Source organism: Mus pahari, chromosome 2, assembly GCF_900095145.1.
Source record: "Mus pahari chromosome 2, PAHARI_EIJ_v1.1, whole genome shotgun sequence".
NCBI lineage: Eukaryota > Metazoa > Chordata > Mammalia > Rodentia > Muridae > Mus > Mus pahari.
Window position 1 is genome coordinate 74,703,656 of NC_034591.1, and position 23,256 is coordinate 74,726,911.

Consider the following 23,256-nt stretch of genomic DNA (forward strand, 5'->3'; position numbering starts at 1 on the left):
ACACACACACACACACACACACACACACACACACACACACACACACACTAGGCTGGTTGTCCAGCAAGGTCCAGACTTCCACCTATCTTCACCCTTTGAGTGCCACACCACCCACCTTTTCTTTAATGTGGATTCTGGAAATGAAACTCGTGTGATTATGTTCTCAAGATGAACACTTTATCAACCGTGTGGGCCATCTTCCCAGCCTTTATTCTGCTTTCTTAATTTAAAGAGTGTATTCAAGTTATGAGTCTTTAGAATTCTCAAATATTTTATAAGTAGGCAAGACATACAAAAGAATAAGCAAGTACATTGAAACAGATTTTATTTCATTTTTGTCAACTATTAAGCTTTAAAAACATCTACTTCAGGATAAAACTTTTGAGGGTCAGGTAACAACACTCATGCAAGTGTGCTTTGTAAACACTGGAGTGTAATAATGTTAGTGCTTGTGTTTTATTCTAAGGGAAGTTTTGTGTGTGTGTGTGTGTGTGTGTGTGTGTGTGTGCACGCGTGCAGTTTGTCAGTGCTAATAATGCAATGCACATATGCACATGGAAGTATGTCATGGTTGGAAAGGGAAATTTTAAAGGCAAGAATTAAATTGTCCTTGCTCTACAGTGAATGTTTAGAGAGTAAACAACCTAATCAGTCAGCTTGGGGCAGAAATGTCACCAGGGCAGCTCATGTGACTGGTGTCTTTTGACAAACGAATAGCTTTCAGATATTTCAAATTAATGTCCTTGGCTCCTTCAGCTAAAAGGCAATGAATCCAATTATTCAGGAGACTGGAAATGGGATGGAGATGGAAGTGACAGTCAAGGCTGCCACCCACAAGGTGAACACACATTCCTAAGACAGGACAGCCTGAGGTTAGTGAGAAACCCCAATGATTTGTGACTGAACTCAAACATTTCATTTCCCTTCTATAAAGATGGGTGGCACAAGCACAAGCCTGAGGGGTAAAGAGTGATTTAAGTGCCCTGTGAGTCCAAATATCATCCTTAGGAACAGTACTGTTATAAATACAACCCACAGGGCAGCATGGGTGTAGAAAGGCCATGATGGGAAAGGATGTTGACATAGTAGGCATTTTAAATTTATGTGTTTGAGCATATTATAAATGCCTGATCTTACAGTAGTCATAACTTTCTGGCCATTGCTGCTAAGTATATCTACCGACATTGTTGTTTTATCCGGCCATTGTAGTAGGCTGATGTCTCAGAACAAATAATCACCCGTGTCTTCTTTTTATACCCTTAAAGAAAGGGCACCAAGTTCTCTTTGTAGAATCACTGGCAGTTTAGGAGATCTCAAACTGAGTTTCCCCAAGGGTTCCCCTCCAGCAATGTATGCATGCCTAGAGCTCACTCCTGCAGTGTACTTTCCACACTACACCATCAGTTCTGTTTGCTCTGGCAAGACTTGTCTTCTCTTCGCAAACTACAAAAAATAAGAGCTCTTCACACATCAGCATTTATTTATGCTGCTGAAATACAGCTCTTTTAACATTTGATTGTGCTCAGAAATTGGACACCCCCCCACAGTATTTGCAACTTTTAAACCTATAACTAAACATCTAACAACTTGTCCAGGAACGATATTCTAAAATGTGATAAAACCTGACATTCAGACAGATTCATTTCTGCTATTTAGAATACAAATGCTAAAATAAAAACATCCAACTTCATTGATCGATAGCAGAGAGGTTGTTAAATAAACTGTACTAGAGCTACTAGATGCATTTATGTTTGTGCTGAAATTATATGAGTGAGGAGGCTTAAAAAAACAGCATAATGCTTATACTCCAATATTATATAAAATGAGTCATAGTTGTAACTTAAGTACACTGCATCACCTTAACACAGTTTACACATAGTAAAATGTGCGCAGTCGAAGACCTTAAGAAAACACAGTGAAATACTGGCAGTGATTAATTGTGGGGTGGGGTAGTACAAGTAACTTTAAGTTCTTGTTGATGATCTGATAACAGTACTTTTATTATTAAACAACCAAATCCCACAGGAAAGAAGTACATAGCTACAGGATATAATTTATAAAGTGGCAAGGCGGGTAGTAATACAGCAGTTACTGTGCAAGAATAATATGCAGAGCCACAGAGTAGTAATTATGTGATACAGTCCATCACCACTAGGGGCACCTCTTAGTGGCTGGGTGCAGATCTTATGACAGTAAATGACTTCTATCCTCATAGACAAGGATAATGGGCAAACTAATGTTACTCTATTTAAAGGGACAGGAAAACATTTCCAAGAATGGGGGAAGAAAATAATTTAGAGTTTGAAAGTTGGCATTCAGGATTACGATACCATTGTACTAAGTGAAAAATTACTTGGAAGCCAACCTGACTCTAGGACAGCAGCAACCTTAGCTTCTGAGAACCCATTTACCACCACCTTAACCCTCGTGAAGTCTACACAAACACGGCGGCCTACTGTGAGTAACCCCCACTGTGTAGTAAGAGTAGTTGCTATTTGAGCATTACCCAGGACTCAGGAGAATGTGAGTAGTGGAGATAGAGCAGGGGTGGCAGCCCGGGATTTGGCATAGAGAGTAGACAACAACTACGAGAAAAACACAGCCATCTCTTTGTTTCAAGTTCCAATGAAGAGGTTAACTAATGTTTTTATTTGACAAATAGAGGAACATACAATTATTTATTACTAGATGTTAGAGGGAATTATACATGAAGGATTATCAGGCTCCTTTGTGCAATAAAGATTTACAATGAACATATTTTTTTTAATTTTTTTAACAGCAGTTTGGCACTCTCTGTTTTACATGAATCCCGTGCTTCAATTTTTGCATCTGGAGGTGTGATGTTACAGTGTGTGAACAATTAGCATGACGGTACAGCACCATAGGGTCAGAACACTTTTCCTTAGATTGGATGGCCATTCCCTTGCTCTGTGATGGATAAACACGAGCTGAAACCTGTACTATGTCTGCCTGAGACTCCTTCACATCAGGGACCTACATGATATTGTACCATGAGGTGAAGACAAGCCATTGCCCATCTTCCTTTTTGGAAAGGTGTCTGCAGTACCACAGTGATACATTTCTTAATCCCCCTCCCCCAACAACTAGGTGGGTGGCATAACCTGGGGAAAGGCTGGCAGGCTGGCAGCCTTCTTTCTTCAGAGTTCTGCTAAACGTTCTCGATAGCATTTGAGACGCTTGCCCCAAACCTAGCTGAGGGGATCTGAGGGGCAGCAGAGTCTGAGGCTTAGGAAGGGTTTCCGCCTTCCATTCCCTTACAGCCAGGGCCAGGGCAGCTCCCTACAAGGACCGAGTGAGTCTACAGACTCATGATGAGGACATAACATCCAGAGGAAAAAACCTTGTAACAGAAAAAAAAAAAAGTCCTACAATCAAGGAAGGCAAAACATGTTGTTAACCTGGAAGTGATTCACCTTAACTGGAAGTGATTCACCTTACTTTGAGTAATTTCCTCCCATTAACCTGGAAGTGATTCGCCTTACTTTGAATAATTTCCTCCCTTTCTGAGTTCCTTGCCCTTGCCTCCGCTCACCAATCTATCCCTTTCTCCCCATATAGCTTCACTTCGCTTTAGACATGTAACACTTCCTCATTTGCATTACACTAGAAAATGTGCCCCACCCCTCACTCTTTTGTGTTTCTCTGTGCTCAAATGATACTGCAGGTAGCATGGCTTATCTGGGCAGAAACCACTGAAGAGACTTGGGAAATGACAGAAAATGTGAGACACAAAAGAAACCACAAAGGGAAGGCCATGAAGCAGGGAGAGGATACTTCAAAAGTCAAGCAGGGGTGTCGCTGTACAGAGGAAAGCAAGAGCTAAGATAATCCGAGCCAATATCTATAAATGAAAATAGCAAAAATATTTTAAAATCTTACAGCATATAAAATTGTATAAAATAGCCTCAAAACAAGAAGAAGAAGAAAAAAAAGAAAGGAATTCTCTACAGTCTGTTTCTAGAATCCATCACTGGATGATAGTGTATGGCTGTAGATTTTCACTATAAAGCTATAAGTATTAATGTGTGTTTTTTTAATATATCATCACACATATCACACATATACCTATTTGAAGACAAGGGTAGCAGTATACAAAGCCCACTCCCTAGTATAGAGCACATAAGAAGAGCAGATATAAGCAGAGGTATGCCTCCTGAGCACTTGGTTAAAAGCCACTCCAGCCACAGGGCTCTAGTGAGCTTGCCTGTGAGTGCTTCTGCCAGTGTAGACTTCAGCTCCCATGAAGAGTGAGTACATGTGGGAGCCTTGGAGGCAATGGGCGAGGAGCCTGAGCACTCCGTAAAAGATGCTCAGTACTGACACTGACTGTGGACTGCTGTTACCGTCAACAGTCACCCAGAAGGCAGATGAATCCCCAGGAGAGAAACTAGGCAAGTGTGTTCTGGTTGAGCTGAAAGGTTCCACCATTCTACTGTTCCTGACTGTAATGGCCCCTTAGTTTTGGGAAAAGGTGTATCAGGAAAACCTGCCCTTGCCAGTGTTAACCCAGTTCCACTTGAACAAAAGTCAGAATGAATGCTAATTCATCTCTAATATGTGTGCCAATATTTTGAGTGAAAATGGGAAGCAGGGTTGATATGAGAAGATAATCAGGACTTCAATCTTTAAAGCCTGACCATGAACTTCTCAGACCAGGTCTCCTGCTGCCCCTTCCCATTGTTTCCTGAGAAAACAAGTTCTTAAATGAAGCTGGTTTTACTCATCACAGGAGATCTCCTGGAGGGCACATTCCCCATACAAATATCCAATGAGAACCTCACATTTTTCTAACCTTACTCACATTTGTTAAACACTCCAGTCAAATCAGTAGATGGCCCTGGTTACATCCTGACTTCAGGGCCACCTCTGTGCCCATCAGTGTTTCTGCTTGGACATAGGGTAATGAGTCTCCTGGTTTCACAGGAGCATTGTTGCTGTTCATTACTGGCAGCTCATTATGTTCTCTTTCTCAGTGATAATGAGGCCTTTAACCATGAATCGCTGTTGATGGATTACAAGTATAATTTTCCATTTGTTCAAGAATAAGAACCAATATAACACCATTATTGAAGCATTATATTCAATAACGCTTAGCTTCACTATAGCTGGGCGTTGTGCCCACCACAGGAGCAGAACAGACCCTGCAGTGATTTCTCATGCTGCATTGATAGTATTTCCCATTTGTTTCAAGAACGTCCAAATTTCAGCTTGGATTCTAAGCAGAGTCATGAGCACTTCCTGCAGCTCTGCGGCATTATCCCTCTTGGTTCAGTCTCTGAAGAACCTCATCTCATTGATTTTATTTATTTATCTATTTTGTTGTTCTTGTTGTTTTTTTTCTCAAATTTAAAGGCCACAGAAAATATATTAATCGACATTCATGCACTTGTTAGCTCTGACAATTTCCCCAAATAGCCTGCTGTTTCCCCTCCGTTGTGATTCGAGTATGTCTGCCTTTACCCAGAATGCATGTCTCATGAATACAGCCACACAGAAGGAGGAGGTGTGGAATAGGTTGTAAAGGAAATCTGAACTTTGTTTGAATTGGAAGGGGACAGTGTGATTCCACCTGACAGTGCTCCTGTGGGTCCCGAGTGTTGGCTGGGTGCCAGGCAGTGTGACAGACCCGGCGTCTAATTCCTGCAGTGTGGCTGGGCATCTCAGTGTCAGAATGAAGAGTCTGACTGGGAAGAAAGGTACTGCCCCAATCTCTTTTATTTGGAAAATTATGCTACACTCGGACTTCCAGTCCTGGAATCTCCTCCATCTCATCATGTAAAGGATTTTCTACTTCCCCCACACTCACTGGGAGAACATTATAAAATGTTTCTCATTATCAAAATCTCTACTCACACCAGAGGAAGATATACCTTATTTGTCAAACCCATCTATATTCCCACTGACTCATAAAGTCTGTCTCAAGAAAAGTTACCCATGAGAGAAGAGAGTTCAGGTTCCCAAATGCCAGAATGTGGAGCACAAAATAGCCCCCTCCCCTCACATTGTATGATAACATCATCCTTTCCTTTTCATTTTTATGCTTTCTAATGTCATGGCTGGAGTTGGAAAATATAATATCTGAGATTCTACAAAGGAGATGAAACTGCAACGCTAGCTTGCCTTTGGCTTTGGTTGCTTATCATGATGATTATAAAGGTAGAAGTACACAGAATCTGTCAGATGTCTTTAACAGTTTCTTAAAAGTTCCAAGAACAAAACGGCCAGTGGAAAAAAAGGGCTTTAATGATTTAGAAATGTATCTTTTAATTTATGCCATAAGCTACTGGGACACACAGGCTAGGAAAGGCAGTTACAAATAAGAAATAAAAACCAGAACTCCGTAAAGATCAGTCCCTCTGTCCCAAGATGAGACCATAGTGACATAACTTGGATATAGACTTGTTGGGTGATATGAAGGTACAACTCAAGAGATGATTCCAGTTATCAAGTTATACCCAGACAGATGAAAAGTATTTTTTGTAATACGAATGAGTATGAGGCCACTGCTGTGTCCACAGTTTCTTATAGTAACTCTGGTGTGCAAGGCTGCACTATGCACATGAACCAGAGCAAGATGATAACTGGGGTATGGGATGATGCTGGTTAGATATCAACGCAAAACTTGGAAAAAGTTGTTTCAAGAAAAGCAAAACCCACATAAAAAATGCCAGAGCTTTGGAAATATTGTTTCTTCTCGTGAATACTGACCTGGAATAATTATTCTAATGTGGTATCAGATCTAGGATGAGTTTAGAGCAGAGAGTAATGTGCTTCTAAACTAATGGCTTTGCAAGTTTATTCAATGTGCTTTAACACTTGAGAAATTGAATGCTGAGATTAAGTTAGCAGAGCTTTTGTTCCTCCTGAGTGTTCTAAGGTAAGCATGTGAAGCTCTTTTCCCATTCTTTTTTTAGCTGATTAATGGCTAACAGCAAATTTAAATCATTTACATCTTCATTGATTCTAGAGAAATGGCTATATTCCTATTTCTTTTAAAATATTGTTTAGTGTTATTTGCTAGATTATAAAATGAAGCAGTAGGCATTCTGTATCAACTGCCCAAGTGCTTCGCATACAAAAATACAGAGTAGATGTGAGGTAAAGGCTCATGTTCCAAAGGCATAGACTGCATACACTCAATTGCATTGAATTGACACACAGAATCATTCTACCTTTAAGAACACAGTTTGCAATCCGGTGGTCCCTGGGTGGCATGCAGCTCATAAGCACATTTTCTTTCACTAGTGCAGTGTAAGCATCTGAATTAGAAGCCCATGTGTAAAACTTTGTAGGAGATTTACACAAAATCCTGTGTACGTAGGACCTCTGTTCCTATACAGCACGGATATAGCCCATGATACTGGGCTGCTGCTTTCTTACCACAGCATCTCCTTCAACAGTTCCTCCCCATCCTTACTCTTCACTAACACCCATCCTCGCCAATTCCTGAGCATCCTCACTCTTCCCTCACAGCCTTGCCTCTCCAGTATCCCAACATTCTTACTCTTTCTTACTGTCTCCTTGATATCACAGCCCATCAAACTGCCCTGTATTCCAATACTTAGATAATACATGGCTTGTTCTAATCATTACATTTGGCCATTCCATCTATGCTCCCAAAGTTGTTTAAATCTGAAATCTCATAATTTATTTAGGAAGGCAGGTAGAACAATGAAGACGTGTCAGTGTTGTGATGAGGCCAAATATACAACCAACAGAGAAAAGTCAGTAAACATTGGTTCTGCGTGCTCCAGGCAACAACTTTTCTTCACATCTTCCTGCCGTAGCCTGTTTCTGTGAACCAAGATATCATAAGGATCATACACAGTCTTCTTTAACCTCTGAAGAAACACTAATAACTTATTTCAGCAATACAGATACTTTAAAATATCTGACTGTATGCTTTCAATATAGGAATTAAATCTGTGGAATTCATCTAAGTTCATTATCTAGTTCATTTTTTTTCCTGACATTAATCCTATAAGACATGCATTATGTTCAAAAGGGACCTAAAACTATATAATAAAAATACAACCAAATCAAATGATGGGAAAAAAATCATACCTTCCTTGCATTTCACTGGATCCCACTTTCTGTTTGGCTTCAGAACAATCTACTTTTATTCCCTTTCCCTGATAAATACCTTATCTTTATTTTCTATTTGTGCTATTAATCAACTCCTTTATTATTTAAGTGAATCTCATCTCTCTGATTCTGGGTCCCTTATCACTTCCCTTTCTAAAATGTTTTTAAATTAATGAGGCAAATTTATAGATATTCAAAAGAAAGTGACCAGACAGTGGTCAGCATTTCAGCGACATTGTAGTGATTCCTACTACCAGTCAGAGCACTGGGGAACCCGCCTGGCAGTATGGTCATCAGCTAACACATTCAAGTTTATATTTATGGATTTACAGATAATAAATTAAGCATCAAATACAGAGACCTACAGGATAAGCTCCTCTTTAAAAAAAAAAACAGTTTTGTATTACACTAATGGGAAAAAATTGTTCTTAATTTTAAGTCTTAAAGTAAACTGGAAAAAAAATGAAAGTTCTCAACTAATGAAAAATAAAAGAACCAGAGATTGGCATTTCACTGTAGTTGTAATGAAGGCCAGCCTGGCTATATTCACCATCAGGAGCCGGTGTGAAAGGCAACAATATAAAATAACAGCATTAACAAAAACAAAATGGAAGTCTCCAGGTCTCACTCAGCACATCCGGAATGTCAGCCTTTCACCAGGTCCAGAAAGCCAGATTATTAGTAATGGATTGTAAGGTGGCCTTTCATGTTTAATTTCTGCTGGGCTGGGCTGGGAGGAAACCAAAATGAAAATAAACAGAACATAAAGAACTACACATGGGTTTTGTGTGTTCAGGGAAAGAAATCCCCCAGAATTCTAAGACCTCAAGCCAACCCCCAGAGGCCCCTGGGGGGGAAGAGAGAAGGCCAAATGTGGGACTTGGCTTTGAAAGCTGTAGACCTTCCCCAGATATGAGTCTTTGTGGAAGAAGGAGAATGGAGAAGCTCAGCTAAAATGGCGGGAGACACTGGCAGCCTCAGTCTATGTGAGGTCTTTTTTACTCTTCTGGATCTGAAAGAAAGAAAAAGAAAAAGAAAAGTGTCAATGCTGCCTTCCCTCCCCCTCTACCCTCAAGGACTCAGGAAAAGAAAATCTGGGGGCAAAAAGTCAAGGCAATCAACTGAACAGTTCAGATTAATCATAGCAGAAAACCAGTTGGGAGATAGGACAGCTCAGCTGTCCAAAACAAGAATCACTCTATTCCTAAGGAAAATCTCAGCAGGAAACTTTAAGCCCAGACACATATGTACAGACACAAGGGCTGTGTAAACTGGGTCTACAGTCAGCTCAAGCACGGTTTAATAAGTCACTTTATTTTGTCACGGAGAGGACAAAATGTGGCTGAGAGTCTGGCTAATGTATTTCAATGGTTGATGGGATCAGAATAAATCAGATTGCTCCAATCTTGTTTCCATGCTAAGAGAGACCTTCTCAGAATATTTGCCTCATTTACAGAGAAGCTTCCCAAAGACATTCCAAACAAGAAATGCCCCGGGCCCCCAAATCATCATGCAGATGCATCCTGAGGAAGAGTCAAAGAAGAAAACAAAGATGGGAACAGAAGTAAGTTCATGGAAATAGACAATATTGGGATTTTTTTTTTTTTTTTCATCTGGTGAACTCTATCCCACTTATCCTCAAAGTCTTAAAACAACAGCCCCTATAGGACTGGCAGGCACTGGTGTTCATCCTTCCCTGTTTAAAAAGTTCCCTGCTGTGCAGGGCCCCAAAGGAATGACAGTGTAGGGTTCCAGACTCCAAGAAGGTTAATAGCTTCATCTACAGCAGTCTTAGAAGTAATCTCAGGACAAGGAAAGCTTCCCCTTCAAATTTAAAGATACTTTCCTAAAGAAGACTTAGCTGAAATTAGGCAGAAAACTAGTTGTAAGATAGGACTGCCCCTTCTGATCTATTGTAATTTTAGCCAAGTCTCAGTTTTCCAGGGGCCATTGATCCCAACCTCCTGCTGCTCCTTTTATTCAGGGCTTGGTGTTTGCTATGTTTACCATTAGCAGCTGCACCCATTTGGGAGAAGTAATAGGGAAAAAACCACAAAAAACAAACAAACAAAAATCAACCCACCCTTGGGCCAGTCCCTCTCCTCTCCATTGACATCACTTGGCAGCAAGGGAGGGAGACAAGACAAAAGGTAGCACTGAGGATTAGAATTTTCCCATAGTGTATACAGTTTGGTCCACAGGGGAATTGAAAACTGGATCTCCCTTTTCTTAGTGCTCAGGCCCTGTCACTATCAGCTTAAGGTCATACATAAACGTGACTCCTTACAGATGGTACGCATCACAATCACAGATATGCCTGGGCCCTCTCCTACAAAACTCAATTTTATTATGATGGATGGCATAAGGGTTTTGTTTTGTTTAAGACACTTTGGTTTGAAGGAAGCTGAGGGCAATTGACTCAAAAGCACCATCATTAAATGTAGTAGGCTCTGCCGGGTTGGCTAACAAGGAGTGTGACAGTCCTCCAACATTGCAAGTAGTCTGGATTATCAGTAGCCTGCTGTCAAAAGTTGTTCCAGAGATGGAAAGACGTCCACTCAGGGTCTTAGATCTTCCCACCTTTCTAATCATTGCTTAAGTGTGAAACAGAGGAATGAGTGTTTCCTCAGGCTCTAGACCTCAACCGAGTTTTTTCTAATATTGGGTCAAAGTTGGGGGGATATGGGGGGTAAGGATAAAGAAAGTATGTATATTTAAATGATATGTGAGTTTGTTGTTATTATATATAAGACCAACAGCAAAAGACCAAGAGGTTACAGATCCCTGGCCATCATTCCAGCCTCAAACACATAGCTTGGTTAGGATAATTTTTATTTAAGGTGCTTTAACCTAAGATGTCCACTCTTGTAGCTACTCAGAGGATGATGTTCTGTGATAAACTTGATTCTTTGAGATAAGGAAAATCATCTATTTCTGTCCACCGTTGTGTCATTTACTGCATGACATAAAAACATGGTATGCATTCCGGATAGCATTTGAAATGTAAATGAAGAAAATATCTAATAAAATAAGTTTTTTTAAAAAAACAAAAACCATGGTGTGCTTTGGCAAATTTTTATATTGCATATATAGGAAAGTCTCAAATGCATGGCAGTCTGTGCAGCTGATCTCTGGTGAGGGGACACCTGCCACAAGGCATCTTTGCCCTGATTTGTTAATCACACCTCCCCACTCTACTTCCTATGTATGCTTTTGCATTTCAGATTGGTATTTTTGTTGTCAAGTTAAACAGAAATTGAGAAAAAATTCAGCAAGAATAGAGTACAAGAAAATGAAGACTCTGAAGACAAATTATTATAAGAGAGGTTGCTGTACTGAATTCTAGTTAAAATAGTTTGCTTTAAATTTTATTTGTAATAAATCCATGGTCAACTCTTTGGAGGCTAACAAAAATGTTGAATGTACTTCCTTTTAAAGGGATAATTCATGAACTACAATGGAACTAGGCCATCTTGGGATGATTAAGGAAAATGTTTAGGGAAGTGTTCCCTACCTGTTCCTTGATCTAAGACTCCTTACATTTCACAAGGGGAAGCTTGGTTAGCTTTGAATCCTGAAGCACAAACATGTGCCACAAGAATTCAAATAAGTGTACTTACTTCATGGTGGTGAATAATGATATCTCAGAAGCTTCTTACAGAAGTGGGAGATGGATTTAAAATAGGGTAACTTTGCCTGTTTCACTCTTCCTCTGCATCCTGTTGGCAAGAGATGCTGAGTTTGGGTCTTACAGCCATTTGGGTTCAAAGTCATGCTTTTAAAGAAACAAGGTTCAAGTGAATCTGGTAGTCTTTCAAATGTGTTTATCATTCATATTGTTTATTCTCAGGTTATCAGTTGAACCTCTGGCAGGCAGATGGTCTAAGAATATGACCGTGACCTTAAACAAAACACTGTAAACATAACTCAGTGCAACATATTTCTTTTACATTTTTCTTGGGTTTATTTGTTTTCTAATAGCCTGATTCAACTTCACAGACTCAAAGAGGTAAGCTGAGTTGGCTGAGGACAGCTTCATATTTTCAAATGGAAAAATACTGTGGCTGTCTCCATATGGAATCAATGGAAAGTTCAAAGCTGTATAGCAAGTGACTCAAAGATCTACAAAATGTTAAATATAAAAAAACAGAAAGAATTAACAGTAAAAAAATCCAAAAACAAAGAAAACAATACCCAATTTTAATTGTCAAATATATTCTTCTTGGATACAAATAAGTATTTGTTTTATATTTTATTAATAAGAATACTAAGACATAATAAGAAAGTCATTATTTGAGATATATTTATTACACTCTACCCAGGTGTAGATTTCACTGTTCTAGTCTCAGGCTATGGCATCTGTTTTAAAGGGTTATTTTCAATGTGTACATTTTCTCTTGTACCCTCAATAAAGGACAAGCTCGTAGAAGAATTACTCCAAATTAATTCAACTGCATATACTATCAATGTCACAGGACTGTTTAAACAAAATGCTGTGTTCATATAGTCTAGCAGAGCTAGTCAGACAAATGGATAGATGAAATAGTAGATGGTAGAAAAAGATAAACGAGGATAGATGGACATGGGACTATAACTTCTAGAAGGCTGACTTATACCATCTATATAGCAAGGCTATCTACGTTCTGCAGAGTGCCCCATCTGATCCCAAATACAATAAGCTTCATACTTGCCCCCATCCTGCCTCTCTTTCTCATCTGTGGTGCCATCATACCACTGTTAATGATGATGTCATTAAGCTTTCCTGTTCCTTGCTGTTTCCCTCTTCCTTTGTATAGCATGTGCTTCCTTTGCAAATCTGGAATGTTATCTGTCCATGTTCTGTCTGTTAGGAGTCAATGTGTCTTTCTGTTTTCAATTTCTTTTTAGGTAAAGTGCTACATTTCCCACTGCAGGGTCCCAGTCACTACAGCCAGGTCAGTAAGTCTTGCAGGGACCTGTACTCACACTGGTATAGGAAATGCACAATTTCCACACAAGACAGTGTTCTTTTTACATTCTTTGGATTTGTGAATCCCAGAAGGAACCAGGACCATGAAGATTAAGAAAGGTCTTCTGAAAAGTTTGTGGGACACAGAATCCTGACCTGAAACAGCCTGACAGTATTTCATGCTTTCCTTTGGTATATTAGTTTAGGAAATCACTGGCTGTTTCAACATGAATGAAGAAAAAGAATGAATTCTGATGCCTTCATCATGGTTCGTGCCAAAGTGCAGAGTACGATTCTCATGTATTGCAGAAATCTAGTGTTTAGAAACACATACATCCTCATTTGGAAACCAGGGAGTCCTTCCTATGAAAGCTCTAAGATAAATATTAAGCATGGACATTTGACACAGTTCTTGAGATCATGAGTATGTAGCTAAGACATGGCATTCAAGATGTAGACAGCCTTGGGTCAGTATATATTATTTCAAAAGAAGTTGGGTTTTTTTGTTTGTTTGTTTTAAGGATTTAATAAAAATCAATAGAGTTTCTCTGGAAAAATACAGTTATTTTTGTTTTTCTAATTGTTTGCACAGAACCTGACAAAATATACTTTTTTTTCCTAGGGGAGAAACAAATAAATATGTATTATGTTATTACCATTTTCTTTTTATATGTTCTTTTTATATATTCTGCATACCAATGTTAGTTTAAAAATAAAAACCACTTTTTTTCATCAAAAACATCATCTTCCCACTATAGAAGCTTAGATCCAGACCCACAGCTTAGGAACCCACTTAGTTTACAGCTCATCTTTACCTGGTAAGTAAGCAGCTTCTTTCATCCTTCAATCCATTTGGTTCCATTCATACCCACAGGTCTAGCTCCAGATCTGTGACCTTCAAACCTACTTTGTTTCCAAGCCATCTTTGACTGTTAAGACACTCTTTTCCTCTCTCATCTTTCCCATTGCCTGATGCTATCTCTACACACATATGCCAAACTCCAGTCCTGGTGCCACTTGCCCGGCCCAATTAAACAGCTCATTCCCCAGCTTTACCATATAACTTCTGTATTGCCCAACATAAGACAGGCCAGAGTCTCACACCAGACATACAAACAAGAAAGAACTCCACATGCCCAGGTCAAATCATAAAAACAACATTAAGGGCCAAGACAGCATGACTCTCATCAACCACAGTAGTACCGTAGTACTATTCCTTAATAAGAACTACCTAGATGACCCCCAGGAAACAGATTTTAAAAGGGCAATCAAATATTATCAAATAATTAAAGTAATTATAAAAGACATGCTTAAATATCTTATTGAACTGCAAGAAGATAGCAGTAAGTACCTGAGTAATGTCCAAGAAAATATAAAAATACAACTGAAGGAAATGATGAAAATAAAGATTTGAAAACAAAATTTTGTAAAGAGATAGAAATATTGAAGAAAACACAAACTGAAATGAAGACAGAATTGAAAACTCAATATCAGAATAAGAAATATTAAATGAATAGTTTTACAAGTAGAATGAATTAAGCAGAAGATAAAATATCAGAGCTCAGAGATAGAGCAAAAGATCTATACCAAATAAGTGAAACACACACACACACACACACACACACACACACACACACAAATATATGCAGAAATATGCAGAAAAATGTGGGATACTAAGACCAAATCTTCAACTTTTAGGCATATATGAGGGAGAAGAATCCCAAGACCATGCCATAGAGCAGATATTTAACAACATCACAGAATAAAACTTTCCCAAACTAAAGAGATGTATATCAATATATACAAAAGCACATGGAACCCCAGCTAGACAATGCTAGAAAAGAAACTTTCCAGGGTTTAATTTAATATCATAGTTAAAACACTAAATACAAAGAACAAAGAAAAATTGCTGGATGCTGCACAAGAAAAAACACCTAAGGAAAACATATCATAATCATTGATTTCTCAGTGAAAACGTCTGAAAGCCAGAGGACCCTGGAGCAATGCACTGCATGCTCTGTAAGACTTTGACTGACAATGGAGACTATTATACCCAGAAAAACTATCACCACAGTTGAAGAAATAAAAACTTTCCACAGCCTAAAAGAACTAATATCCAACACCTAAAGAAAATGATACATAGAATACTAGAAGCAATGCTATGAATTGAAGAAAGGCATGAGCATAGCCAAGAGATTCGACAATAAAACCAAACAGTAAAAATTATAATTAAGGAAGTGTAAGGCATGACAGAGAATTCAAACAGTAAAACAAACCCTAGCATCAACATACACCCTCAATAAAGTTCTAATAGTAACAGCTTCAACTCTCTAATCAAGAGTAACTTAATGAATTAAGAAATAAAAGTCATCTTTCTGTTGTCAATAAAAATCTATCTTAGCTTTAAAGTTAGGCACAACCATTGTGGAAGGATAAAATAAAGTATCTCAAACAAACAGGATCAGGAAGCAAGCAAGCATTGCCATCCTAATAACTGACAGAATAGACTTCACACTAAAATTAACCAGAAATAAGGGCACTTCATTTCAGTAAAAGGACAAATTAAGCAAAGAAAAATTACAATATTAGACAATATGGATCCAACTCAGGCACACTTAATAAATAAAAAGCAGACTAGTGGAAGCTAAGGCACGGGTTTTCTGGACAAAACTAACCAGAGAAACCTAAGAATTTTATGACCGTTTACACCAAATAGACATAAAAGAAATCTAAAGAATATTCTATCCAAACACTAAATATAGCCTGATTTTTGGCTACTTTGGTGGTTCTTTTGTCTCCCACCCTTTTAACTCCTTAACATTAGATAGGGAAGAAAAAAGGATAGAAGGGAGGCACTGTTATCATTAAATGACTTCCTGCTGATTAGTGGCATCGAATTCCTTGGGGGAAGTTTGATCTTCATTGTCAGAATATCTAACTTTTTCTTCTTTGCACATATTACTTAACAAACTGCAAACAACAGCATCCAACCACCAACCACCAACTACCAACTACTAGCCACCACGAACCCACCCACTAACCCACCAATGACCCTACCTCTATGGTCGCTAGCATTTATATACCCTCTGAAGAGTTCCAAAAATTCTAAATGTTAGAATTAAATAGTTAAATAATCACAGAAACATTCTGCCACTGGCAAAATTCCGCCCTTGTTAGAGTATGAAGCAAATGATAGTCAACTGCTGTAAAAAATATGAGGAAGCATCCTTGTATCCCACACCTGTGTTTAAAATGAAAGCACATTCATATAATATTTCTCTATTTTTAAAGAAACCAAAATTATCACTACAATGAAAAAAATATACATTCTATTCAGCAGCACAGCAATGCTTCTCTAAATTAGACCACATTCTGGGCCTAATTTCTCTAAATTAGACCACAAAACAAATTTTAACAGGTACAGAAAAGCTGAAATGATTCCATGTATTCTATTCAACTATTATGCAATAAAACTTAAAATCTATACAAAACTCTAGTAAACGTATAAACTTATGGGGAATGAACAATACATTGCTGAGTAATGAGTAGGTCAAAGGAGAAATTAAAATATTCTTATAGTTAAATAAAAGTGAAAACACAAAATCTCAGGGACAGATTAAAATTATCCCTAAGAGCAAAGCTAATAATCCTAAATGCCTACATCAAAAAATCAGAGAGAACACAAATAAAGGAGTTAATGATTTAGCATAAGAATAAAAAAAGTCCAAAGTCAATAACTGGCAAAAAATAATAAAAGTCAAAGAGAAAGTTAATGAAATAGAAACAAGGCGCATAATACAAATAATCATGGAATGTAAGAAATTGTTCTTTGAAAAGATGAGCTGAACAAACTCTTTTAACAAAATCAAAACTGAATAGGGAAACACTACAATGGACATCAAAGAAAGAATATTATAAGGGGGAATTTTAAAAGCCTGTACTTTAATAAGTTAGGAAATTTAAAAGGAATTTATAAATTTTCTGATTTCTCTAAGCTATCAAAGTTGAACCAAGAAGACAACAACAACCTAAGCAGTTCTATAGCAAAGGTGACACTGGAAAGTAATAAAAGCTTCCAGCTAAAAAGCCACATGTTGATGAATTCACAACAGAGTTCTACCAGACCTGCAGAGAACTACAATTATTCTTCTTAAATTATTTAAAAAAAACTGGAAACAGAAAGAACATTCCAAAATTTATCCTATGAAGTCATGTTGTACTACTATGTAAGGACATAGCAAACAAAAAAACAAACGAACAAACAAAAAGCTCTATGGACTAATATGTCTGATGAACAGAGATGAAGATCGTCAATAATATCCTAGCAAACAGAATGCAGGCACATATCAAGACGATCCCCCTCCATGATCAAGCTGGCTTCATCCCAGAAATGCAGGGATGGTTCAACACATGTAAGTCAATAAATATAACAACATAGCAGTATAGCAGTATATGTTATTTATATAACAATACAAAATATGTAAAATATAACAACAAATATATAAATGGACTTAAAGATTTTAAAAATCATATTATCATCTCAATAGATGTAGAAAAAGCCTTTGACAAACTCCAACGTGCTGTCATGATAAAGGCATTAGAGAAAGTAGGCCTGGAAGAAACATACCTAAACATAATAAAGGCAATAGATGACAAACCTACAGGCAAAATCATCCTAAACAGAAAAAAAAACTTGAAGCAACCCCATTAAAATTATGAATGGGACAGAAATGTCCATTCTCCCCACCTCTTTTCAAAATAGTGCTAGCAACATGAGCCAGAGCAATACAGCAAAAGAAGGAAGCTAAAGGATACAGATATGAAAGATGTTAAATTATACTTATTTGCAGATGACAAGATATTATATATAACTGATTCAAGAAAATTTACAAGGTAACTTCTAGAAACAATAAACAATTTCAGCATCAAAGACAATAAAATGTCTTGGGATAATCTTCAAGGCAAATTATAACGCTATAGTTATAAAAACAATATAGAACTGGCACAAAAATAGACATGTTGCCCAATGGCACTAAATAAAAAGCTCAAACATGAGTGCGTGAAACTAGTCATCTGATACTGATAAAAATAAGCATCGTCAACAAACGGTGCCAGGATAATTGAATGCCCACATACAAGCATGAACTTGGGCTCATACTTATCACTCTGTACAAAAATTAGCTCCAAGTGGGTCAAAGACTTCAATTTGAAACCTGAAATAGTACAACTGCTAGAAGAAAACATAGGCAAGATACAGGTGTAGAAAGGGGTTTTCTGAATAGAACTCTAACTGTTCAGAAATTGAGGCCAACAATTAATCATTGGAAACTCACAAAACTAAAATGCTTCTATACTACAGAAACCATCAGTCAAATGAGAAGAAATCCACAGAATGGGAGAAATTTTTATCAGCCATATATCCAATAAATCATTGGTACCCAGAACATATTAAGAAGTACAAAAATAAACTGAGTCTAGGAAACAGATGGTCCAACTAAGAAATGGAAGGAGAAAAAATGTCTATGAAATACCTTGAAAAATTTTCATTATCCTGTGCAATTAGTAAAATGCCCATTAAAACAATTTGAATTTTATCTCACCCTAGTCAGAATGGCTAAGATCTGACATCAAATGTGACAAGGATACCAAATGTGAGTGAGGCTGTGGAGAGAATGGAGTGCTCAGTCACTGTCAGAAGGCAAACTGGTGTAGCCACTCTGCAAATCAGTATGGAGAATGGTCAAAAGAACTAAAAACAACCCTGTGGTATGACCCAGCTACCAGTCTTTGGAAGATGCCTGTACTGGCTAGTTTTGTGTCAACTTGTCATAGGCTGGAGTTATCCCAGAGAAAGGAGCTTCAGTTGGGGAAATGCTTCCACAAGCTCCAGCTGCAAGGCATTTTCTCAATTCGTGATCAAGGGGGGAGGTCCTCTTGTGGGGGGTGCTATCTCTGGGCTGGTAGTCTTGGTTCTATAAGAAAGCAGGCTGAGCAAGCCAAGGGAAGCAAGCCAGTGAAGAACATCCCTCCATGGCCTCTGCATCAGTTCCTGCTTTCTGACCTGCTTGAGTTCCAGTCCTGACTTCCTTCAGTGATGAACAGCAATGTGGAAGTGTAAGCCGAATAAACCCTTTCCTCCCCAACTTGCTTCTTGGTCATGATGTTTGTGCAGGAATAGAAGCCCTGACTAAGACAATGCCCAAAGGAGTCAACGTTGTTCTCCACAGATACTTGCTCATCATGTTCATAGCCATACTATTTACAACAGCTTATTTACAATAGGAAATACAAACAACCTAACTGTCCTTTAACAAATGAATGTGTTGTTAAAAAAACAAAACAAAAACAAAACAAAACAGTATCTATACATTTAAGAATACTATACAGCTGCTAAAAAATGAAGTAATGAAATTCAAATGTAAATGGATGGACCTACAAGCCTTTACACTGAATGAGGTAACTCAGATCCAGAAAGACAAACATTGCATGATCTCGCTCATCCATGGTACCTAGTTCCAAATCTTCAGATATTAGTATATAATATGGAGTTACCACAGAATCCGGAAAAGTATAAAGGAACAACGGGGGTACTTCAAAGGGGACTAGCAGGATACGGATGATATTAAAGGGGGAATGGAAAAATGAGGAGGGAGTAACTAGGATGGTGGGCAATACAGAAGCAGAGGGAGGAAGAGAGGGACAGACAGCACCAAGGTCTTTTGATATCATCTCAAGGAATCATTTTATGTCACGCGTACACACACATACACGGACATACACATATACAGTTATGCCACTTGGTCTGACAATGCTCCCATGAGAATCATAGGCTAAACATAAACCCCAATATCAGCCACAAGAACCTCCTCCTCTCATGTGGCTGGTAAGGACAGTCTAGATAACTCCCCAAACCATAGAGGTTACGGTTGTTGCCCTGGATGTTTTTCAGAAGTTAAATATAAGTCCCTATTGCTAAAGACACCACACGCACTTGGATTATTCAAGCTGGATCTTACCTGAAAGCCTCTTTCCCACAGTCTAGCTTCCATAGTACCAGAAAGTTCTAGGAAGCGGCCAAGGAAGGGAAGCAATCAAACAGTCCTACCTAACTTGAGACACAGTAGTGGCACTCAGATGTTGCTGGTAACTGACAGCTATTCAAGTGAACCTGAGGTCTACTTAGCATGAGGGAAATCATGCCTGTTCACAGAAACCTAGCCAGTTACCTGGGGCTAGTTAGACCATGGATCTTAGGAGAGAATGTACTGTTGCCACTTGCTATATCACCATAATTCCTTGACTACATTCTAGGTCCTATTTTTATACCCACAGATAAGTATAGCTATTTCCTCTCATCAAAGAAGCTTCTCTTTACAGAACCCTATGACCATCTACAGAAAACTACAACTGTGTATGCAAAGATCAGTAGTCTGTGGGGTCCCTAGCTCCAATACATACATCTTCAGCCTAGCTCCTACAACTATATGATTCAGAGAACATTATGGAAAAAAAAAAAAGATTGTAAAGGCCAGAATTTCAGGAGGTCTGCAGTGTGATTGCCAATAGATCAACAAACCTGAATGATGGTAATACCCATAGACATGCCAACACAGAGAGGGAAGAATCTCATGGGGCCCTACCCCTAGACAAAGAACTCCAGACAACTAGTGAGTACTGAGAGATGGAGAACTGGCCTCCGCCATAGATGACTTCTCTGAATGGTGACTGAATGGTGATCCAATACAAGCTTGTCACCTGAACCCATGCACATGCAGACAACAAAAATGAACCCAACAGGTTGTACTTACATATTGCTACATATATGGCACATTTCTATGTAACAATAATAATCAAATTTATTAATTTGAGAGTAGAGTGGGATATGGGAGGAGTCAAAGGGAGGTGATATGAGAGGGGCTTCAGGGAGAAAAGGAAAGGGGCTGATATTATATATTTTAATTAAAATATCAAAAGTAAATCAAGGGGGCTGGAGAGATGGTTCAAAGGTTAAGAGCACCGACTGCTCTTCCAGAGGTCCTGAGCTCAATTCCCAGCAACCACATGGTGGCTCACAACCATCCGTAATGAGACCTGATGCCCTCTTCTGGAGTCTCTGAAGACAGCTACTGTGTACTTACATATAATAATAAGTAAATCTTTAAAAAAAAAAAAAAGTAAATCAATATTTTTTATTTCTTCTGTCAAGCCCAGTTCCTTAACAAGTATGATATATCAAGAGTATAATGAAATGTGAAGAAGATAAAATGAAACAATAAAAGTTTATATATCAATAATTACAAGGTAAAGTTGCTTGAAAAGATTAGTTTTGTCTTTAACAACAACAACAAAAAAACATGCAATAGGCTTTCATTTGATATTTTCACTACACTGTTATCTGATAAGAGACTGGGTTATCTAATAAGCAGCTGGGACAAGAGCATGCATGGGTGCTGGACAGTTTCCTTCCTATAACACAATTTAATATTTTAAAATCCACTAATCTATAATGCAGCATATATATATATATATATATATATATATATATATATATACACACACACACATACATATATGTATGTAGTGTAATATACACTGTATATATACTATGGTTATAAACTTCCAGAACATAAATTCTACAGGGAAAAATGTATGTCACATGCTACTTTCTGTTGTATAATCCATCACTAATTCGAAATAAAATTATATTCACACTGCATTGATTTGTGGTGCATGCTAATTCAAAAGGAGCTGATGGGTCTGATTCATCATGACTCATCAGTTCTAGAACCATGTTCCCTGTTCCCAAGAGGGAATTCCATCACTAAAATAAGCTAAGAGGTTTTGCAAGTCTCCACCTACCCACTTCTCACCCACATACACATTGGCCTATAGGCTTCCCAAAAGTCATCCACAAGCCAACAGAAGCAGATTGGTGCATACCTGAGTCTACAGCAACTCTTAATATTTGATCAATTAAAGAGTAGATTCCAAAATAAATTAAGAAGCCACAGTGTATTACACAAACAAAAATGTTTAGGCAACACAGCCCAGGAGAGTCTCATTAGTGGAGTATTGTTTTGTTGCATAGCAAGCACCTTGAATAACATTGCAGTTCTCTCCATTCACTGATGGGGACAATAGAGTGTACTTACATTGGCTAAAGTTCTTGAGAAAAGAAGACTGTAAAATGCTTTCAAGAATAAATATTTCATGCTGAGGCACAGCTTTCATTTATTGTCAGTATGTTTAATTAGGTCAAAGGAGATTCCATGGACAAATGGCTAAGGGAATAGAATATTAATCAGAACATGTGTTGTCATGATGACTTATCTTAATTGCTACCCAGAGCACTCCAGATGTTTGGTCCCTCAATCCATAAGGATGCTAGATTCTCACACTAAGAGCAATTCATTTATTTAAGAAATAAGTCTACCTTTTTTCTCTGTAAATATAAAGCTACAGCAAGATGCTTTCTTAATATAAGAAATAGTGTTATCATCTAAGACGGAAGACATACTTTCTTCCTTCCTGTTTTTAAAAAAAAAAGAAAGATGGACTTAGCTGTTTGTAGAAAATAACCTCAGAATATGTTTATCTTTGTGCAATGTACAATAGTGCAGATACTGAAAATAAGCTGAGCACTCAAGCTAGTGAGAACTAATTTGCTAATTTTAAAGTAATTAGAAAGGACTCCAGGTCCCTGCAGCTGCAGCACCACCTTGGTTGTGGCAGAAAAGGTCAGACAACAGCAAGAGTTCCCAAACTTTTGTCATTTTGGTCTATTTTCCACATCATTTCATCTGCAGGCACATTTTTGTTTGTTACACATATGGTAGAGAAAAACTCATGAGAATCCAGTCATCTGAGAACATCTGCCTTAAAGATAGCAAGGTTCCATCAAGACCAAGGACTAGGAAAACAACCAAGGAAGACTTAAAGAAGACAGCCACACATCTGTCTGAAAAGGAGAGCAGAAGGACGCTGCTGGGGAGACTTGTCACCAGGACACGAGACACACAAGATGGCCTAGGCTCACTCATCCCAGGAGATGCAACCCAAAGGTAGAGACAGATACCAGGGGTTCCCAGGAATAAGGATGGAAGGGAGATCACTGAGAAATTCAATTAACTCCCCCAACCCGAGTTATCAATACAATAAGATCCATTAAATAGAAGTAGTTCTAATTTATTATTATTATTATT

General features: G+C 38.2%; 1 protein-coding gene across 8 annotated transcripts in view; it reads right to left on the reverse strand.

Moving 5' to 3' along the window:
* Positions 1-23,256, reverse strand: part of Pde1c (phosphodiesterase 1C) — a 446,341-nt gene that overhangs the window by 32,612 nt on the left and 390,473 nt on the right. For 2 of the 8 annotated variants that reach the window (XM_029534985.1, XM_021191849.2), the window contains one exon: positions 5,355-9,118. The exons of the other annotated variants lie outside the window; for them this stretch is intronic. In XM_029534985.1, the coding sequence (XP_029390845.1) occupies positions 9,105-9,118 (14 nt within the window). In that variant the 3' untranslated portion in view covers positions 5,355-9,104. Of the gene's footprint in view, positions 1-5,354; positions 9,119-23,256 lie in introns of those variants that run through there. 8 annotated transcript variants of the gene reach the window in all.